General features: G+C 36.1%; 1 protein-coding gene across 3 annotated transcripts in view; it reads right to left on the bottom strand.

Annotated features, from left to right (window-relative positions):
* The window catches only part of NEK7 (NIMA related kinase 7), a 156,061-nt gene that overhangs the window by 32,067 nt on the left and 103,650 nt on the right, over positions 1-20,344 (bottom strand). For all 3 annotated transcript variants that reach the window (XM_032319398.1, XM_032319395.1, XM_032319396.1), the window contains 2 exons: positions 14,761-14,869; positions 13,755-13,862 (listed from right to left, as the gene is read on the bottom strand). In XM_032319398.1, coding sequence (XP_032175289.1) covers positions 13,755-13,862; positions 14,761-14,869 — 217 coding nt within the window. The remainder of the gene's footprint in view (positions 1-13,754; positions 13,863-14,760; positions 14,870-20,344) is intronic.

Raw genomic sequence — 20,344 nt, 5'->3', positions numbered from 1 at the left:
GGATCAACAGTCTCATGAATTATTCTGATGTGAAAAATAATTTCTCTGAAGGAAAAGTAATCCTAGTCCCAGCTCTAATAATAATCTCTGCTCAGAAATTCCTTTTAGAATAATGAAAATTCCCTAAGGCTCTCTATGGCTACTTCTGCATTCACCACTAGCACACATTCCCACTGAGAGAGTTAATTATGCTTTAGGTGCAACAGCAACAAATGTATCACAAAAATGAACAATTAGGGAAAGAATACAAAACAAACAACTGGAAAAATAAGTCGAGTAATTTCTGCTTCATCTCATGCCCATGGACAATGCTCACATTTATTATCTCTGGTTCTCCTCTTCCTTAACAAACGGAAATTACACTACCCCATTCCCTTGAGACAGGTAAGGTCGTGAGACTTGTTTTGGACAATAACATATGAATGGGCATTATCTGTGTTATAATGAAGTAGAGCGGGTTTAATTCAGAGCCAGTAAGTGATTGACCATGTTCTCCCACCCTCATGAGACAGCAAAAACTTACACTGATATGCCAACTCGCCACATGGAGAGAGGGCAGCTGCCCCAGCGAGCCACACGAGGCCCACAGTGGACTTCGGGGGACCAGCCAGAATATGCTTTAGTGCCAAGCAACTGAGATCCTCTAATACTGAACCTGACCTCTGCTTACTGAGCATAATCTAACCCACACTTACTGACAGACTCCGTTAAATCCATCCTTTGATGTGTAGCCTGTCTCTACACCCATTCATCATTTAATCAATACTCACTATCTATTATGTGCAATGCCTTCTTCTAGGTATTTAGAACACATCACGAAACCAAAAACACAAAGACCCCTTTCTTCATGAAGGTTAAATTTTAGCTGGAGGAGAGAGAAAAAAGTATAAAGCATGACAAATAAATTATATAGCATATTGGAGGTAAGAAGTCCTAATGAGAAAAGAAAAGTTATACAAGGTAGGATCAGGAATTCTAGGGAGGGTAAAAGAGCAGAGGTCAGGTAGAGTATCAGGGAATCTCAGTTTCCTACTTTGTAACAGCCAATCTACCTAGTTAGAGAACACTGAGGAACAAGGAGAAAATGTCCTTTAAAACTGCTTTTAAATTACACAATGCTATATACATATTTGTTCTTACTGCTGTTGCTAGTTCATAGCAGAAGAGGATTCCTCTGGGTCATTATTATAGGAAATAAGGGTAGTGTGATATGATTTTACTAAAAATCATATATTTGGAATACATAAAAATTATTCCGTGTATTCTGCTGTGTTTTTAAATATCCAAAGGTAAAGATACTTGATCCCTTAGCAATCTGCCTCTGGGTCAGACATCTCCTGAAAAGAGACTTTAGAGTAAGTTAAGGAAAAAGTATAACAAAAGTATATTCTGTGTTTCATGACTTGAGAAAAATATACCCTGATTACCATGTTCCTATTTCACAGGTTTTGTTCTAACTGTACTTTTCAGGTTAGAAGAGCCACTTAGAAATATTTGCCAAAGTTGCCCGTAGGCAGAATGGCTGTGAAGAAAGACCTCAATATCCCTGAGGTCTATTTCCTGTTTATTTCTGAATCTGGGAGCATTAAGAGCAGTCAAGTCCAGGAGAGGGGGGTAAACTCTGGTCTCATATGTGGGTTCCTAGGCAATGTACAGGACAGAACAAGATAACTGCAGACGGAAATAAAAACAACAAATGAAAAAACATTACTAGGGTAGGAGAACATGCCACAAGGTACTGATACGGTGAAAAAAAGTCAGTTTTGTTGGGAGAGTAAGTCCTGCATAGGAAGCCACAGACCCACTCACTATCCTCTAGCTATTTACCTCTCTGTGCCTCAGTTCTTGTGACTCTAGAAGGGGAATAATCCATACCCGTAGTTCACACATCTCAGTAAGGGTCTTAGGGAATGGAATGATTTGTAAATTGTACAGAGCCCCCATGCATGTTATTACCCACCCCCAGAAACACAGAGAATACTGTAAATGGTTAATTTGATTGATCAAATGACCTAATAACAAAGCAGCAAGTCAGGAGAATCTCTAAAAGTATGTGGAAAGCGGTAATCTGTCTTTAAGTAATGGAACAGCATGATTCAGGGGGCCTGGATGGTTCAGTCAGTTAAGCCTCTGCCATGGGCTCAGGTCATGATCCCACGATTCTGGAATCAAGCAGTGTAGGGCTCCCTGTTCAGCTGGGAATCTGTTTCTTCCTCTCCCTCTGCCTTCCCCCTCCCCAGCTCATTCTCTCCCTCTCATTCTCTCTCTCTCTCAAAATAAATAAAATCTTAAAAAAAGAAAAAGAAAGAAAGGAAGGAAGGAAGGGTGGATGTATGGATGAATTGTAAACAAAGACCAGTGTTTTCCAAATTACAGGCCATTATCAATTAATGAGTTGTAAAATCAATTTAGTGGGTTGCAACTAGCATTATTTTCAGTAAAATAAAACAGAACAGACAATTCAGTTGTAATGTAAAGCACTGTCTCAGGAACCTTTTGCTTCAATTATATCGGTTACATTCCTGTGCAATCACATTGTTGCTGGGGTCATTGTCAAGAAACTTAAAAGCCACTTACCTAGACTCTTAAGAAGTTTGAGTCAAGGGAGACAGATGTGTCCTCATTTAAATTTTATATAGATATAGATATATGTATCTGTATCTATATGCATAACAGATTTTTTAACACCTGTAACATTTATAAGGTTGACAATACAAAAAAAAAAAAAAAAAGGCAAGATTCACAGGGATATATATAATCCTACTATTAGTCTCCCTAGCAACACCCTCTGTCCAAATCAATACAAAAGCACTAAATGAAGATCTGATTTAACATAACTTCATGTACAAAACAAAAGGAGGAGGGGGACAAAAACAAAGGAACTGTCTAAATCATAGATTATAGGCAGCAACAAACTTTCTATACTATGAGCTAATGAGTTCATGTGGTATCTCTGTTCAGTTTTGGGTAGCACATCCTGAGAGGCTCTCAGAGGCAAAGGAGGGTCACCACCGGACACAGAAGAGCCCGAAAACAGCAGACAATAGTGGGCATGATTATCCCGAAGAAGGCAAAAGAGGCTCATGGCTTCAGTCTTCACAGCATGTCACGTTGCTCTCCAATTACCGTCTCGCAGAAGCTCGCCACCGCACTTAGAATGAGATGTGGGAGCTCTTCCCACATCTGGCTACAACCCTTCCCTCACGCTGCTCCAGCAAACTTTCCACAGAAAGAGCTTATCCTGCATCTGCCCCTTTGTGTACACTGTTCCCTAGGTCATGTGTAGCTGGTTCTTCTGCATCCTGATCTTGGTTCAAAGTCACCTCCTCCAGGAGGCCTTATCTGACCGTGTCTCTTCTAACATAATCCTCCTCCTAGTCACGCTCTGTCACATGGCTAACAAAAAAACGAAAGCATCAGATAATTATCTATTCCCTCACCCCGCACTGAGATCTATGAAGATCACTGGTCTTGTTTAGGCTTGTTCCTGGTCCCTAGAACAGCACATGCATAAGAAAGGTACTAAAACTGTCTTTTAAATGATTCAATTCAGGTACTTTACAAGAACAATAAACAGTACATGAATTCCTTCTCCCTTTTCCCTTCATCCCTTTGCTGTATCTTCACCACCAATACCACCTTCGTATTCACCTAAGCAACTTAAGAGCACATTACGGTGAACGAAAACACCTTTATGTTCACGTATTATTAGAGATTAGGGCAAAACATAGAACAGTTATCCACATTTCTATTTTCATCAATTGGAAACTGAGAAGTGGGAAAAGTTGATAAATGGTTTGATCAAAGTCCTACAGTACAAGGGACATGAAACCCAGATACCCTCCATTCTCTCCCAAACCTCACGCTATTTCTCACATGCGGAACAAAGCAAGAGGAGAAACACGGCTGGCACATAAGGAGGGACGCTGTGTAGTCAATGGCAAGAATGAAAAGTTACAGAGGACATCAAACTCTAGAGGACCCCGACTACTTAAGGACTCCGTACGACATTCTTTAGGCAACAGGGAACAATCAAGGATTTTGGGGGGAAGTGATATAATCAGATGATCTCTTTTAGTAAGGTAAGTCTGCTGGAAATGTATATAATTGACTTTCTTAAAATAGTAGAAACAAGGGAGAACATTTTCCTAGTTTAAACATAAAGTAACTATGGATTAAGCAAGCGGGAAAAGAAAAGAGAGAGACTGTGACTCAACATATATGCTGGGAGCAGGGAGGAACTAGAGGGCAAAGTGAAGGCCTCTGAGAATTTTTTTTTTTTTCTAGTCTGAGGATTTGAACATAGTCTGAACATCCAGCAACATCAGATTTTATATTTATAATTTTTAAGCCTATTCCTTGTTGACATATTTTTAATTAAGAAAAATGGTTCTGAAAACACTATAAATGTGACCACCTGTACAACTTTATTTGCTACAGAAAATGTGACAGAACTACAGATTCTACTGCATGTACATTTGTTATCAAAAAATGAAATAATACAAATAAGTGATACAAATGAACAGAAAATTGAAAAATTCAAATGCTTGACAATCTTTTAAAGATTGTTAAAAAATAAGAAATGTTGGAAGTGTGAGTTCCTATTTATGAATCAAAGTAAGAAAAAATAGCATCCTTTAACTTCATTTCTGAATAGTAATATATATTTTGGAAAACAGAAAATGTAAGTGCGTAACTGTAACAAGGTGTTTTTAAAATCCTATTAATTTTTGCTTTTTTAAATTAAATTCCTAAAAACATCTCCTTTACAAAGTTAAATGAAATAGGGCTCCAAGATCAACTTCATTTGATGTAAAAACAGTATAAACTACACACAGATCTCACTTATTTGTAGTTACATTCAAATTTAGACCTGCCCTAGTGATAAATCATGCCCTATGGATATTACCCTAGTAAAATCAGAAAACAAATCAACACAGAATAAAATCTGTAATTCTATCATATTTTTTATAAGCAAAATAAATTCACATAGATGCCACAATTTCAACTGCTTTTCATAATCAACTCTTTAGAAGAAAAGTTAGGATTTGCTCTTAAAAATAAAAATTCATGGGGTGCCTGGGTGGCTCAGTGGGTTAAGCTGCTGCCTTCGGCTCAGGTCATGATCTCAGGGTCCTGGGATCGAGTCCCACATCGGGCTCTCTGCTCAGCAGGGAGCCTGCTTCCCTTCCTCTCTCTCTGCCTGCCTCTCCATCTACTTGTGATTTCTCTCTGTCAAATAAATAAATAAAATCTTAAAAAAAAGTAAATAAAAAAAATTAAAATTCATGATAATAATATAAAAGGGTAATAATTCTTTTAGAAATAACATAAGTTGAGGTGCCTGGGTAACTCAGTTGTGAAACATCTGCCCTCAGTGCAGGTCATGATCCCAGAGTCATGGGATCGAGCCCCACACCAGGCTCCTTGCTCAGCAGGAAGCCTGCTTCTCACTCTCACTACCCCTGCTTGTGTTCCCTCTCTTGCTGTGTCTCTATCAAATAAATATACAAAATCTTTTAAAACAATAAATAAATATAAGTAATGTAAGTCAACAAACATAAGTCTGTGTCAGGATTTATATCCTTGTTATTTTATACATATTCTTGGTTAGCAGACAATTTTTCCTGATCCTTCTAAATGGGTTTTTTATTGGGTCCACAGAGTCATGGTAGGCCAGAATTCAATCTTTAATTCTGGATGTTACACTTTGCTTACTGAACTTTAGTTTCAGACCATCAAAATCTATACTTTGCAGAGAAGACAAGCAGGAACAAAAGACATTTTCTTATTTTAAGAGTATTTTTTTTCTCAAAATAATATGGGAAAAAGTACTTGTGAAAGAAATTATTTTTCTACCGGTTCATTCATCAAAGAAAGTGTCTCGCTGCTACTTCCTCACTGGCTGCATTACAGGTGGCCCCGTCTATTTCACTTGCACACACATACATACTTACATAGCTACATAAAACTATATGACCCTAAGTAAAGTGATTTAGACAAACCCTGATATGATAGAGTTTCTTAATGAATTTACTCTCCATATCACATAATTTGAGCTAACACATCACCAAAACGTGAAGATGCACGTTTGTCAACCCTGTTTGGAACTTCTGTACAAGGCAGGGGCAGGCAAGCTAAAGAAGTCCATTCCCAAAACTGCTGTTAGTTTCACTCCCCAGAGCCTTAGAGTCAGGGGACAGCATGCTCACAGTGACAGTCTGCAAAGCAGCATTTAAGAAACACACGTGTGCGCCTGAGCATGGGTAGGCAGGCGTGCAGTGTGTGTGTTTATGTGTGTGTGTACATGTCTGTGTCTGTACGTGTAATTTAGCATTTCTAGGTAAACTAAGTGACAGAATTCTGTTAAAACATTCAGGTGAGTAACTAAGTGAAAAACATGTTACTTTTACTGTGAGAAATGACACTGACATGGAATAGTCTACATTTTCTTCATGTTTGCATTGTTAAGAGTTGTAACTTCCAAATAAAACTTGTGAAAGTGCCACTAAAATGTATGCATTTCCTATCAAATCTTCTTAACCAGAAAAATTTGTAATACTCTCTAAAAATAAATGTAAAGTGAAAGGAAACAAGACAGTATTACTCGACATCAGTTGAAAATTAATTTTCTTAGAACACTTGACAAAATAAAAACTCTGTAAAAAGGGTAAAGTATTATCTTTCTATCACTCTTTAACCCAGGATCCAGTATTTTGTCATTCAGCAGTGATCGGTTGCCTACTTCTGTGCCAGATCCTGTTCTAAACATAAAAGAAATTAAATGACAGGTTCAGGGCCACACAGAGTCTTACAAACAAAGCAGGAAAAACTTTAAAAAGTCTAGTCAACCATTTTAGATGCTCATTTCCCTACCCTACTATCTACTGTAATTCACTTATTCCTCATCAGGCCATTTTGAAGTTTTTTATTTCACATTTAAACACAATTTTATAAAAAGATTTAATGGTTTTCAGTGAAATTATGATACCAAAGATGGGGCACCATTAAATTAAAGTCAACTTGTTTTTATCTTAATTCTTATTTTATTCCGGTTGTTACCATTTTATTTAAGTTTTATATTTACAAGAACAAAAGGTGATATGAAGAGTTTTAAGGGGAGGAGTCAAGATGGCGGAGAAGTAGCAGGCTGAGACTGCTTCAGCTAGCCGGAGATCAGCTAGATAGCTTATCTAAAGATTGCAAACACCTGAAAATCCATCGGCAGATCGAAGAGAAGAAGAACAGCAATTCTGGAAACAGAAAAACAACCACTTTCTGAAAGTTTATCTAATATATATATTTTTTCATTTTTACATTTTCTCAGGTGTTTTCCTTTTTTTTTTTAAATTCTTTTCTTTTCTTTTTTCTTTTTTTTTTCTTTCTTTTTTCTTTTTTTTTCTTTCTTCCTTTTTGAACCTCTTTTTATCCCCTTTCTCCCCCCTCACGATTTTGGATCTCTTCTAATTTGGTTAAAGCATTTTTTCCTGGGGTTGTTGCCACCATTTTAGTATTTTACTTGCCCCTTCATATACTCTTATCTGGACAAAATGACAAGACGGAAAAATTCAACACAAAAAAAAGAACAAGAGGCAGTACCGAAGGCTAGGGACCTAATCAATACAGACATTGGTAATATGTCAGATCTAGAGTTCAGAATGACAATTCTCAAGGTTCTAGCCGGGCTTGAAAAAGGCATGGAAGATATTAGAGAAACCCTCTCGAGAGATATAAAAGCCCTTTCTGGAGAAATAAAAGAACTAAAATCTAACCAAGTTGAAATAAAAAAAGCTATTAATGAAGTGCAATCAAAAATGGAGGCTCTCACTGCTAGGATAAATGAGGCAGAAGAAAGAATTAGTGATATAGAAGACCAAATGACAGAGAATAAAGAAGCTGAGCAAAAGAGGGACAAACAGCTACTGGACCACGAGGGGAGAATTCGAGAGATAAGTGACACCATAAGACGAAACAACATTAGAATAATTGGGATTCCAGAAGAAGAAGAAAGAGAGAGGGGAGCAGAAGGTATACTGGAGAGAATTATTGGGGAGAATTTCCCCAATATGGCAAAGGGAACGAGCATCAAAATTCAGGAGGTTCAGAGAACGCCCCTCAAAATCAATAGGAATAGGCCCACACCCCGTCACCTAATAGTAAAATTTACAAGTCTCAGTGACAAAGAGAAAATCCTGAAAGCAGCCCGGGAAAAGAAGTCTGTAACATACAATGGTAAAAATATTAGATTGGCAGCTGACTTATCCACAGAGACCTGGCAGGCCAGAAAGAGCTGGCATGATATTTTCAGAGCACTAAACGAGAAAAACATGCAGCCAAGAATACTATATCCAGCTAGGCTATCATTGAAAATAGAAGGAGAGATTAAAAGCTTCCAGGACAAACAAAAACTGAAAGAATTTGCAAATACCAAACCAGCTCTACAGGAAATATTGAAAGGGGTCCTCTAAGCAAAGAGAGAGCCTACAAGTGGTAGATCAGAAAGTAACAGAGACCATATACAGTAACAGTCAACTTACAGGCAATACAATGGCACTAAATTCATATCTCTCAATAGTTACCCTGAATGTTAATGGGCTAAATGCCCCTGTCAAAAGACACAGGGTATCAGAATGGATAAAAAAACAAAACCCATCTATATGTTGCCTCCAGGAAACTCATTTTAAGCCCGAAGACACCTCCAGATTTAAAGTGAGGGGGTGGAAAAGAATTTACCATGCTAATGGACATCAGAAGAAAGCAGGAGTGGCAATCCTTATATCAGATCAATTAGATTTTAAGCCAAAGACTATAATAAGAGATGAGGAAGGACACTATATCATACTCAAAGGGTCTGTCCAACAAGAAGATTTAACAATTTTAAATATCTATGCCCCCAACGTGGGAGCAGCCAACTATATAAACCAATTAATAACAAAATCAAAGAAACACATCAACAATAATACAATAATAGTAGGGGACTTTAACACTCCCCTCACTGAAATGGACAGATCATCCAAGCAAAAGATCAGCAAGGAAATAAAGGCCTTAAACGACACACTGGACCAGATGGACATCACAGATATATTCAGAATATTTCATCCCAAAGCAACAGAATACACATTCTTCTCTAGTGCACATGGAACATTCTCCAGAATAGATCACATCCTCGGTCCTAAATCAGGACTCAACCGGTATCAAAAGATTGGGATCATTCCCTGCATATTTTCAGACCACAATGCTCTAAAGCTAGAACTCAACCACAAAAGGAAGTTTGGAAAGAACCCAAATACATGGAGACTAAACAGCATCCTTCTAAAGAATGAATGGGTCAACCGGGAAATTAAAGAAGAATTGAAAAAAATCATGGAAACAAATGATAATGAAAATACAACGGTTCAAAATCTGTGGGACACAACAAAGGCAGTCCTGAGAGGAAAATATATAGCGGTACAAGCCTTTCTCAAGAAACAAGAAAGGTCTCAGGTACACAACCTAACCCTACACTTAAAGGAGCTGGAGAAAGAACAAGAAAGAAACCCTAAGCCCAGCAGGAGAAGAGAAATCATAAAGATCAGAGCAGAAATCAATGAAATAGAAACCAAAAAAACAATAGAACAAATCAACGAAACTAGGAGCTGGTTCTTTGAAAGAATTAATAAAATTGATAAACCCCTGGCCCGACTCATCAAAAAGAAAAGAGAAAGGACCCAAATAAATAAAATCATGAATGAAAGAGGAGAGATCACAACTAACACCAAAGAAATACAAACTATTATAAGAACATACTATGAGCAACTCTACGCCAATAAATTTGACAATCTGGAAGAAATGGATGCATTCCTAGAAACATATAAACTACCACAACTGAACCAGGAAGAAATAGAAAGCCTGAACAGACCCATAACCAGTAAGGAGATTGAAACAGTCATTAAAAATCTCCAAACAAACAAAAGCCCAGGGCCAGACGGCTTCCCGGGGGAATTCTACCAAACATTTAAAGAAGAACTAATTCCTATTCTCCTGAAACTGTTCCAAAAAATAGAAATGGAAGGAAAACTTCCAAACTCATTTTATGAAGCCAGCATCACCTTGATCCTAAAACCAGACAAGGATCCCACCAAAAAAGAGAGCTATAGACTGATATCCTTGATGAACACAGATGCGAAAATACTCAACAAAATACTAGCCAATAGGATTCAACAGTACATTAAAAAGATTATTCACCACGACCAAGTGGGATTTATTCCAGGGCTGCAAGGTTGGTTCAACATCCGCAAATCAGTCAATGTGATACAACACATCAATAAAAGAAAGAACAAGAACCATATGATACTCTCAATAGATGCTGAAAAAGCATTTGATAAAGTACAGCATCCCTTCCTGATCAAAACTCTTCAAAGTGTAGGGATAGAGGGCACATACCTCAATATCATCAAAGCCATCTATGAAAAACCCACCGCAAATATCATTCTCAATGGAGAAAACCTGAAAGCTTTTCCGCTAAGGTCAGGAACACGGCAGGGATGTCCATTATCACCACTGCTATTCAACATAGTACTAGAGGTCCTAGCCTCAGCAATCAGACAACAAAAGGAAATTAAAGGCATCCAAATCGGCAAAGAAGAAGTCAAATTATCACTCTTCGCAGATGATATGATACTATATGTGGAAAACCCAAAAGACTCCACTCCAAAACTGCTAGAACTTATACAGGAATTCAGTAAAGTGTCAGGATATAAAATCAATGCACAGAAATCAGTTGCATTTCTCTACACCAACAGCAAGACAGAAGAAAGAGAAATTAAGGAGTCAATCCCGTTTACAATTGCACCCAAAACCATAAGATACCTAGGAATAAACCTAACCAAAGAGACACAGAATCTATACTCAGAAAACTATAAAGTACTCATGAAAGAAATTGAGGAAGACACAAAGAAATGGAAAAATGTTCCATGCTCCTGGATTGGAAGAATAAATATTGTGAAAATGTCTATGCTACCTAAAGCAATCTACACATTTAATGCAATTCCTATCAAAGTACCATCCATCTTTTTCAAAGAAATGGAACAAATAATGCTAAAATTTATATGGAACCAGAAAAGACCTCGAATAGCCAAAGGGATATTGAAAAAGAAAGCCAACGTTGGTGGCATCACAATTCCGGACTTCAAGCTCTATTACAAAGCTGTCGTCATCAAGACAGCATGGTACTGGCACAAAAACAGACACATAGATCAATGGAACAGAATAGAGAGCCCAGAAATAGACCCTCAACACTATGGTCAACTAATCTTCGACAAAGCAGGAAAGAATGTCCAATGGCAAAAAGACAGCCTCTTCAATAAATGGTGCTGGGAAAATTGGACAGCCACATGCAGAAAAATGAAATTGGACCATTTCCTTACACCACACACAAAAATAGACTCAAAATGGATGAAGGACCTCAATGTGCGAAAGGAATCCATCAAAATCCTTGAGGAGAACACGGGCAGCAACCTCTTTGACCTCAACCGCAGCAACATCTTCCTAGGAACAACGCAAAAGGCAAGGGAAGCAAGGGCAAAAATGAACTATTGGGATTTCATCAAGATCAAAAGCTTTTGCACAGCAAAGGAAACAGTTAACAAAATCAAAAGACAACTGACAGAATGGGAGAAGATATTTGCAAACGACATATCAGATAAAGGACTAGTGTCCAGAATCTATAAAGAACTTAGCAAACTCAACACCCAAAGAACAAATAATCCAATCAAGAAATGGGCAGAGGACATGAACAGACATTTCTGCAAAGAAGACATCCAGATGGCCAACAGACACATGAAAAAGTGCTCCATATCACTCGGCATCAGGGAAATACAAATCAAAACCACAATGAGATATCACCTCACACCAGTCAGAATGGCTAAAATAAACAAGTCAGGAAATGACAGATGCTGGCGAGGATGCGGAGAAAGGGGAACCCTCCTACACTGTTGGTGGGAATGCAAGCTGGTGCAGCCACTCTGGAAAACAGCATGGAGGTTCCTCAAAATGTTGAAAATAGAACTGCCCTATGACCCAGCAATTGCACTATTGGGTATTTACCCTAAGGATACAAACGTAGTGATCCAAAGGGGCACATGCACCCGAATGTTTATAGCAGCAATGTCCACAATAGCCAAACTATGGAAAGAACCTAGATGTCCATCAACAGATGAATGGATCAAGAAGATGTGGTATATATACACAATGGAATACTATGCAGCCATCAAAAGAAATGAAATCTTGCCATTTGCGACAACATGGATGGAACTAGAGCGTATCATGCTTAGCGAAATAAGTCAAGCAGAGAAAGACAACTATCATATGATCTCCCTGATATGAGGAAGTGGTGATGCAACATGGGGGCTTAAGTGGGTAGGAGAAGAATCAATGAAACAAGATGGGATTGGGAGGGAGACAAACCATAAGTGACTTTTAATCTCACAAAACAAACTGAGGGTTGCTGGGGGGAGGGGGTTTGGGAGAAGGGGGTGGGATTATGGACATTGGGGAGGGTATGTGCTTTGGTGAGTCCTGTGAAGTGTGTAAACCTGGTGATTCACAGACCTGTACCCCTGGGGATAGAGTATTATGCCTCCATCAGAAAGGATGAATACCCAACTTTTGTAGCAACATGGACGGGACTGGAAGAGATTATGCTGAGTGAAATAAGTCAAGCAGAGAGAGTCAACTATCATATGGTTTCACTTATTTGTGGAGCATAACAAATAGCATGGAGGACATGGGGACTTAGAGTGGAGAAGGGAGTTGGGGGAAATTGGAAGGGGAGGTGAACCATGAGAGACTATGGACTCTGAAAAACAATCTGAGGGTTTTGAAGGGACGGGGGGTGGGAGGTTGGGGTACCAGGTGGTGGGTATTATAGAGGGCACGGATTGCATGGAGCACGGGGTGTGGTGCAAAAATAATGAATACTGTTATGCTGGAAATAAAAATAAATAAATAAATAAATAAATTAAAAAAAAAAAAAAAAAAAAAAAAAAAAAAAAAAGAGTTTTAAGAGAAGCTCTGTCTCTCTCTTTAGGTTATTAGATTTAAAAATTATTTCTTCCTAGTAATTTCTATTGTTTCTGAAGTGCACAACTTTTTTCCATCGTTAACATAATGTAACAGCTACTGCATTCTGTTCTATTTTAGATATAAGGGATATTGCTATATTATTAGTTTTAGAATGAATATACTGCAGATATCTTCAATATAACTTAGGAGAATATTTTCCTCATTAGTTTTAGACCATCTTTAAGGTTTTCCCCTCTGTAGTAATCACATCGATATGTGTTATTTTAATAAACAAACATTTACAAATTACTACATTATTTTTAAATAGTCAGGTGAAGTACCCTTTCATGATATGGTTTAATCATCATATCTCCATATGATCTCAATGTTGTTAAATGAAGAATGAAAGGAATGCTCCACAGCAACTGTTAAAACCAAGTTTGTTTATTAGTATTTTTTGTTTTTAACCAAATGTCTACCTGGGGTCTAATTAACAGAAGTATCCAACTGTCACGTGAATGGACAAATTATGTTTAACAGAGAATGATAGGGATCTACTCAGAATCTGATGATTTTAAAAACAGTTGTCTTTAGACTGTAAGAGTTGGCATATAATTAGTACATCCCTTATGTTGTTTTTCACCACACACATGCACACACAAGCACGCATGCACGCACATGATAACTGAATGAAATTATACTGTGTCTCTTACCTAAAGAATGTGCAGCTGTGGTTTTGGAGCTGAAAAACCGACCAAGCCCAAGATCTCCAAGTTTTACCACTCCAGTGGCTGTAATGAACACATTAGCTGGTTTTATATCTGTGAAGAGATGAAGGAATCAGGTGAAAGATGATGTCAGCTTAGGTATTTTCAAGGGATTAAAATACTTTTCATGGCAGAATTTAAACTCTATCTTAAAAATGAAAGAAAGTCAGTTTGAATTTTGACCCAATTGCTTCATTCTGGGTAATTTTGATAGAGCCTTATTATTTCTGAGTTCTTAGTCCTCTGATAAAGAAATAATCATCAACGCAGCATGATAGAGATTGCTCCTAATCTTCACTTAAAATGCATTTTCAAAGAAACTTTTGTGAAATGCAAAGCACAAAATAAATTTATGCCCATTTTATATCAATATTAAATATCTTATTAAACATTAATTTATTGATACATTTACATAAAATATAAAATCATAACTCTACTATGAACATAATTATTTATTTAGATGACCTTACAAATCATAATTGCTTAAATAAACTGTATTGACATTTTTTACACCCCAAAATCAGAGGATCAGTTCCTAAGTGATGCCATCTTTACATGCTCTGCCCAACTACTTGATTGACAGTCAAGAATATATTAAGAGCTAATGTTCAAAATTAAGAAATGAAGTGGCCCTGATAGATACTATCCGCTGAATCTTCCTTACACATAATCAACTGCTTTCCTGCACCTTTTCTTTTTTTTTTTTAAGTTACCAACATTATTAGCAGGATGCTCAGAAGAGGCAAAGCAGAACAGTAACTAATTCTCATTTTTCTTTAAAACAAGTAGGGCTCTACTGAAAGGTTTTTCATCCTAGTAAATGATAATTTGAAAATAAATTAACTGAGAAAGCATGATACTATGCTATGACTGGAAGGTATTTATTCTTAATTGCCGAATAACCTGCATCACTTAAAACAACTTTAGAAATTATTTGTGGTTTTTATCCTACCTCTATGCATGACTCGTCGGGAATGCATGTGTTCCAATGCACTGCAGAGTTGAACAAAGTATTTCCAAACGGTCCTTTCAGGAATTAGCCGCTTTTGTTTCTTAAAATGCTTTTTAAAAAATTTAAATAAGAATTATTAGGAATTAAAATATCTTCAGACTACATTCTGACATGCAAAATGCCTTACGTCAGAAAAACACTTAGTTTTATCTATCTATTGCCAACTAAAAAGCATATGATTTCCCACAGTGAGATGATTTCAAGAATTTTTACCTGACATATTAGCTTGAATTTCTTACTATTATATCTGAAGTTAGCATAGGCCACATAAAGCTACATCTTTGTGATGTCCAAGATTTCAAAAAATTAACATCTATTAAAATAATTTCCTATCCTAAAAGGATGATGTCAAATTTCATTTTAAGAAACACAGAATAAAATAGTCTGAAAACCTGAAGGTAATTATGTTCATTAAAAGACAATTCTTCTCCTGACAGAAGGCTTCACTATAGAACTCCTTTTAAATATTGAACCACCTTGGTGATTTGAAATATCAGCTAATTTATTAAAAATTAAATAACAGATTTATGTAAAAAGTTTTCATGAATATTTCTACTGCACATTATTAAAAAAAAAAAAATAAACCTGTACTTTAAATGGATGAAACCAAACTTCATAGAAGAAAAACATTATAGGAAGGTCCAGGCAAAAAGCTGAGCACCAACAACCTAGCTGGGAAAGGGTGGGCCCTCAATCACCCAAAGAACTACAAAACCAGAGGTATATATTTATGCCCATTTTCCTATATTACATTTGTTAGAAGAATATATCTCCTTCAAGAACAAAGTTTTTAGTTTCCTAAAATTCATAAAGATTACATAAAAATTATTTTTCTAACACAAAAATGCAACTGGTTTCCTGTTTAACGATATTTACAAATGACCAACATGAAATACTACATATAAGGAAGTTTTTATGACATCTTCTGATAATTTTAACTTTTAAAAAACACAAATAGTTATTAACAGATATCAACATTTAAGTGCGTACTATAGTGCATTTTTTCTGGAAAAGTTTTTGGAAGTTCAACTGATTTGATTTATTATTGAAAATGGAGAAACTATAATTTGGGTAATTGCAAAGCAAGTTTCTCTGTCAATTTTTTACCCCTGTGACCAGTTGAGGGCAGGCTGAAAGAAGAACATAGGGAAATCTGTTGATATCCCTACTTCATACTTAGCAAAAGATTGTATCTACTGTCTCATATGTACTCAATATACCAAAAGGATAAATCTTCGAGGAAAAGCCAGTAACTTTAGATTAATGTTAACTATGGAAATGAATTTAGTAATTTCAAGGGCTATTAACATCAGTAGGAAAAAACAAGTAACAAATAGATGACCAGGTAATTAAAGAGCAAATCAGAGTATCACTAAAATGCTGAAAACCTCCCATATCATGTTTCAATATTCAGTATTTTTAATTGCAGACTGTGTCAACATCACTCTTCATTCTAAAGGGCCATGCTGCAAAATCAGTTCTATACACATAATTTTCTTTCAGATTTGGAATGAGTCCAAATAAAGCCTGTCTATGTGCTCTCCCTGATGCTGGATTAGCATATCAGAAGACTGTTTGATGTCAACAGGAAGATGGGGACCAGGTTTCTTTTCATTCAAAAATAAATATAATGCATCATGTAAGCTTCAGACCATGAAAGAACAATTTTATGCTTTAATACAGATTCTGAAATCCTCATAGTCATAATGAATTTGGCACATTACTTTTAAAGTCTCATTATTTAAACAATAAATCATATATATAGGAGAAAGCAGAATGAAAAAAATGGCCCTTAAAATGCACCGTTACGGAAGATGTTATCAGACCAAGAGGGTCTGACCATTTTCATGTTTTTATATGCATTGAGACTATCTCTTTGAACAACAAAGAAGACAAGATGAAGACAATAAATTGATATCAATACAATGTTACCTAGACAGAATGACCTGGCAAAAACATAAGTATCCAAATCAGTAACAGGTTTCTGAAGAATAATTTTATGAACCTGATTTGCTCATAAAAGAAATCAGAGGCAGTTTCATTATGTCATTGGTATCTTACAAATAAGTCTTATCTGTTTCACCACATGCAGTTTTCCAACACTTCTTAAGTGCAGGGGTTTGTTTTTTTGTTTGTTTTATAAAACCAATACTTATGAGAAAAGCCTGTCTGTTCTGATGGTGGCACTGTTGGCCATCTCTTAAAAAGAGGATGACTGGGAAAAAGGCAATGAAAATTTGATTTTTTTTTATACTGGTAAAATTTATATTAGCATTACAGGGCAGAAACTTTCCCAATGCCAAAGTATTAAAAAAAAAAACTTTTCTTGAAATTTATTCTAATATAGGCATATCTGTTAATTCTTTAGTCAAATAGCATTACTGTTCAAAAATCCACTTTTTTTCTAAAATTAAGACAGCCTTATGTAACTACTTAGCACTAGATTAGGAAAAAAAAAATCTAATGCCAAGAAACAGAAATTACAAATGCACACGTATTTGTCATGTGGTAAGTTTTTAATAAAGCAAGAAATAACATAGCCAAATTTTTTAAAGGTTCGTATCAATAAGCATTTATGTGAAAAGGAAGACTGTCCAATATGGCACTTTACTATATTTACATTATGAAACTGAACTTCAAGTTTTTTTAATCTGAAAATTAAGTATCTGAAAATTTACAAAGAGGCAGAAATTGGCACTCAGGTATACCTTATCACTTGGAATTAACTTTTATTTAGTCTTTTTTAAAAAACAGGGTAGTCTTTTCACTATGCAAAGCTTCAAATATTGTTTACTTTATAAACCTATTTACTATCTCCATTAAAGTCATTCAAGTAAACACTGAACATTATTCAAATTCAAGAAACAGACGTATCAAAAAGCTAGTCAATGTAAATATAAAAAATCACAGTATATTATATTCTCACTTATGTGTGAAAAGATTACCAGTCTTCTCTTAGGTAAAATTCAGCACACCTGGTAAAATATATTCATATTGCCACTTTAGCAATGTATACACATATTTATTAATATAAAAGAGGATGCTAAGGCAAGCTGCTTCCATTTGAAGATGCTGGAAAATAGTCACACCTTTAGAAAAAAAATCACCTAACATCCTCCTCCAAATTAAATACCCAACACCAAATCCAGTAATATAGTGGATGATCGCATATTTAAGGACCATTTTTTGGACTGAGCTGGATGACTTGATATCTGCACTCTAGACCATCGATCCAAAAGGAACGTATACATTATTTATTTCTAAGTTTTGCCATTCTAACATTCCTTTCAAGAAATTTTGGGGAAAGCTTCGATGATATTACCTATAATAAACTCACCCACAGAGAAAAAGCAGAAAATTATATTCCTGTTTTATTAAAAAAATTAATCTCCATGGTGTATCAAAATATTTAAGTCCACAGTTTGGTATGTTATTCTTTAAAGAAGAAAGTTTCAGACAAAACATCTAGAACAGCCAGGGCTGGCTTCATGAGCGATCTGTGTAGTCATGCAGGACACTGTATTTAGTTTAATGCTCTCTTGTTGCCATCCTGAAATTCTTAACAATTTTACAGTGAAGGACCCACAACTATGTAGCTGGTCCCAGAATAATATACACGTAATCTTTTAGATTGTACTGCTGTAGTTAAAACAAAAACAAAAAGCAGCAAGTGGGATCCTGGGTACACAAGGCATTCTGCAGAAGATCAGGAAAAAGATAATTAAATAATGAGAAATTATGAGGTAATAAGAAAACTAGAATTACAAGCCCCAAGCCTATCTCTTCCAAGTAACTAACAAGAGGAAGTAAATAATTCATGTTAATATAAGGACATACTTCCTGCTTAGGAATGTCATCGGATATTTAATGTGCTACTAATATATCTATTATCTTTTATAAAGACCTGATTATCAGCCTTGACATAACTGGTTGTGTTACCCTGAGCACGCCACTTAACTAAACCTGGGTAGGCCTCCATTTCCTCCCTATATTGAACAGAGTTTAGAGATGAGCTATAAGGTTCCCAATGTCTTTAAAATAGAATCTATGGTTCTACAGTCTCAGGCACAAATAAAACTTACATAAAGAAATGCCTGCTTGGCACATTTTCACATATAAAAATAATGCTATGTCCTATCCCTTAAATCTCCAGTTAATAAAAACAAAGCAAATAATAATAATAGTAATACCTCAGAGATCCCCATAGATCCAGTTAACACTATAAAGGATCTTCACATGAGATGACAGGTAGTTAGAGAAACTTGCAATAGGTCAAACATTTACCATCAGAAGGGATGTTATGTTCCCAGACAAACACATCTCTGTAACTATAATGCATTTTCATAAGACTATATTTTGCAATGGTTGTTTCAAAGAAATTCAATGCACAGAGACTGGGTGATGGAAAGTATAGAATGCTTCTGAAAGCGTAACTGATGGTTCTAAGTGTGATTTGTATTACGTATGAATCTTTCTGTAAAAACAATTTTCTTCTGAAGGGTATAAGGAGGTCTGAACAGACTAAGTCACACAATACTTGCTATACACAATTTTGAGAATTATATAAATGTGTAAAATAGTTATGTCTCAATTAGAATTTGGGTTTGTAATACTAATTTGCAGCATGTGAATATTTTCACTCTTGGCACTCTTGAATAAAATCCAGCAACGTGCAGTCGCTCTAGCAGGTGTGAAGCGGAATGGGCCTGGCAGCCATGAGACCACTGAAAATACTCATCACTGGCATCTGAGTTTATTACTTTGCTATTTCCCATGCAAGCTCCACTTGTCTTTTTCCTTTCACATAACGTCAGAAAACCCACTAAGAGTATACAGATGTTTTTAGATTATAATTTAATAGAATACCAATATAATCTATTCATTCTCCCATACCAAAATTATGTGGGTAATTAAGGAAGCTGAAATATGTTTCATCTTAGGGTAGGAAGGGTAAAGATTTTTCTCTGAGCAATTAAGTCTTGAGGGGAAAAAAAAAAACACTTAAGTTATTTAGCAAAAAAGAAAAATAAGCTCCTATAATGTTTTTCCTCCAAAGAAGTTGCCTTCAGAACATTAGCACATTCATACTGAGGAAACTTAGGACATTAAAAAATCAGTAAGAATAGATGAATGCATCAGAATTATTACAAGAATTAATCCCCGAACTGCTGCCACATGGTTAATTTTTAAGAGAACCTTCTATGTTACTAAAACTAATAGAGAAGACACTTGGAAATCTAAGACATTTTCTCTGCTGCACGAGAGGACTAGAGACAGAAAGAGTGAGCACAAAAGCAGAAAGTTAATCTTCAGGAAGACACAAGGTCACAAAGATAAACAGAAACATTTGCCTCTTTAATACATTCTTTCTGGTTCTGTTTTACCAGACATCAGTAAGATGCTTGGAAAGATATTTCAATATTCTTAATGGACAAGGGAAACACCACAGAACAATAATGAGACAGTACAAGTCTCTTGGCAGAAATTCACTGGGCAGGGTGGGGGGGGAGTCTGTATCTCTTCT

The sequence above is a fragment of the Mustela erminea genome, chromosome 17, assembly GCF_009829155.1.
Source record: "Mustela erminea isolate mMusErm1 chromosome 17, mMusErm1.Pri, whole genome shotgun sequence".
NCBI classification, from domain to species: domain Eukaryota; kingdom Metazoa; phylum Chordata; class Mammalia; order Carnivora; family Mustelidae; genus Mustela; species Mustela erminea.
Note: the sequence above shows the minus strand (reverse complement) of the source record. Positions and strands in the feature narration are given on the sequence as shown.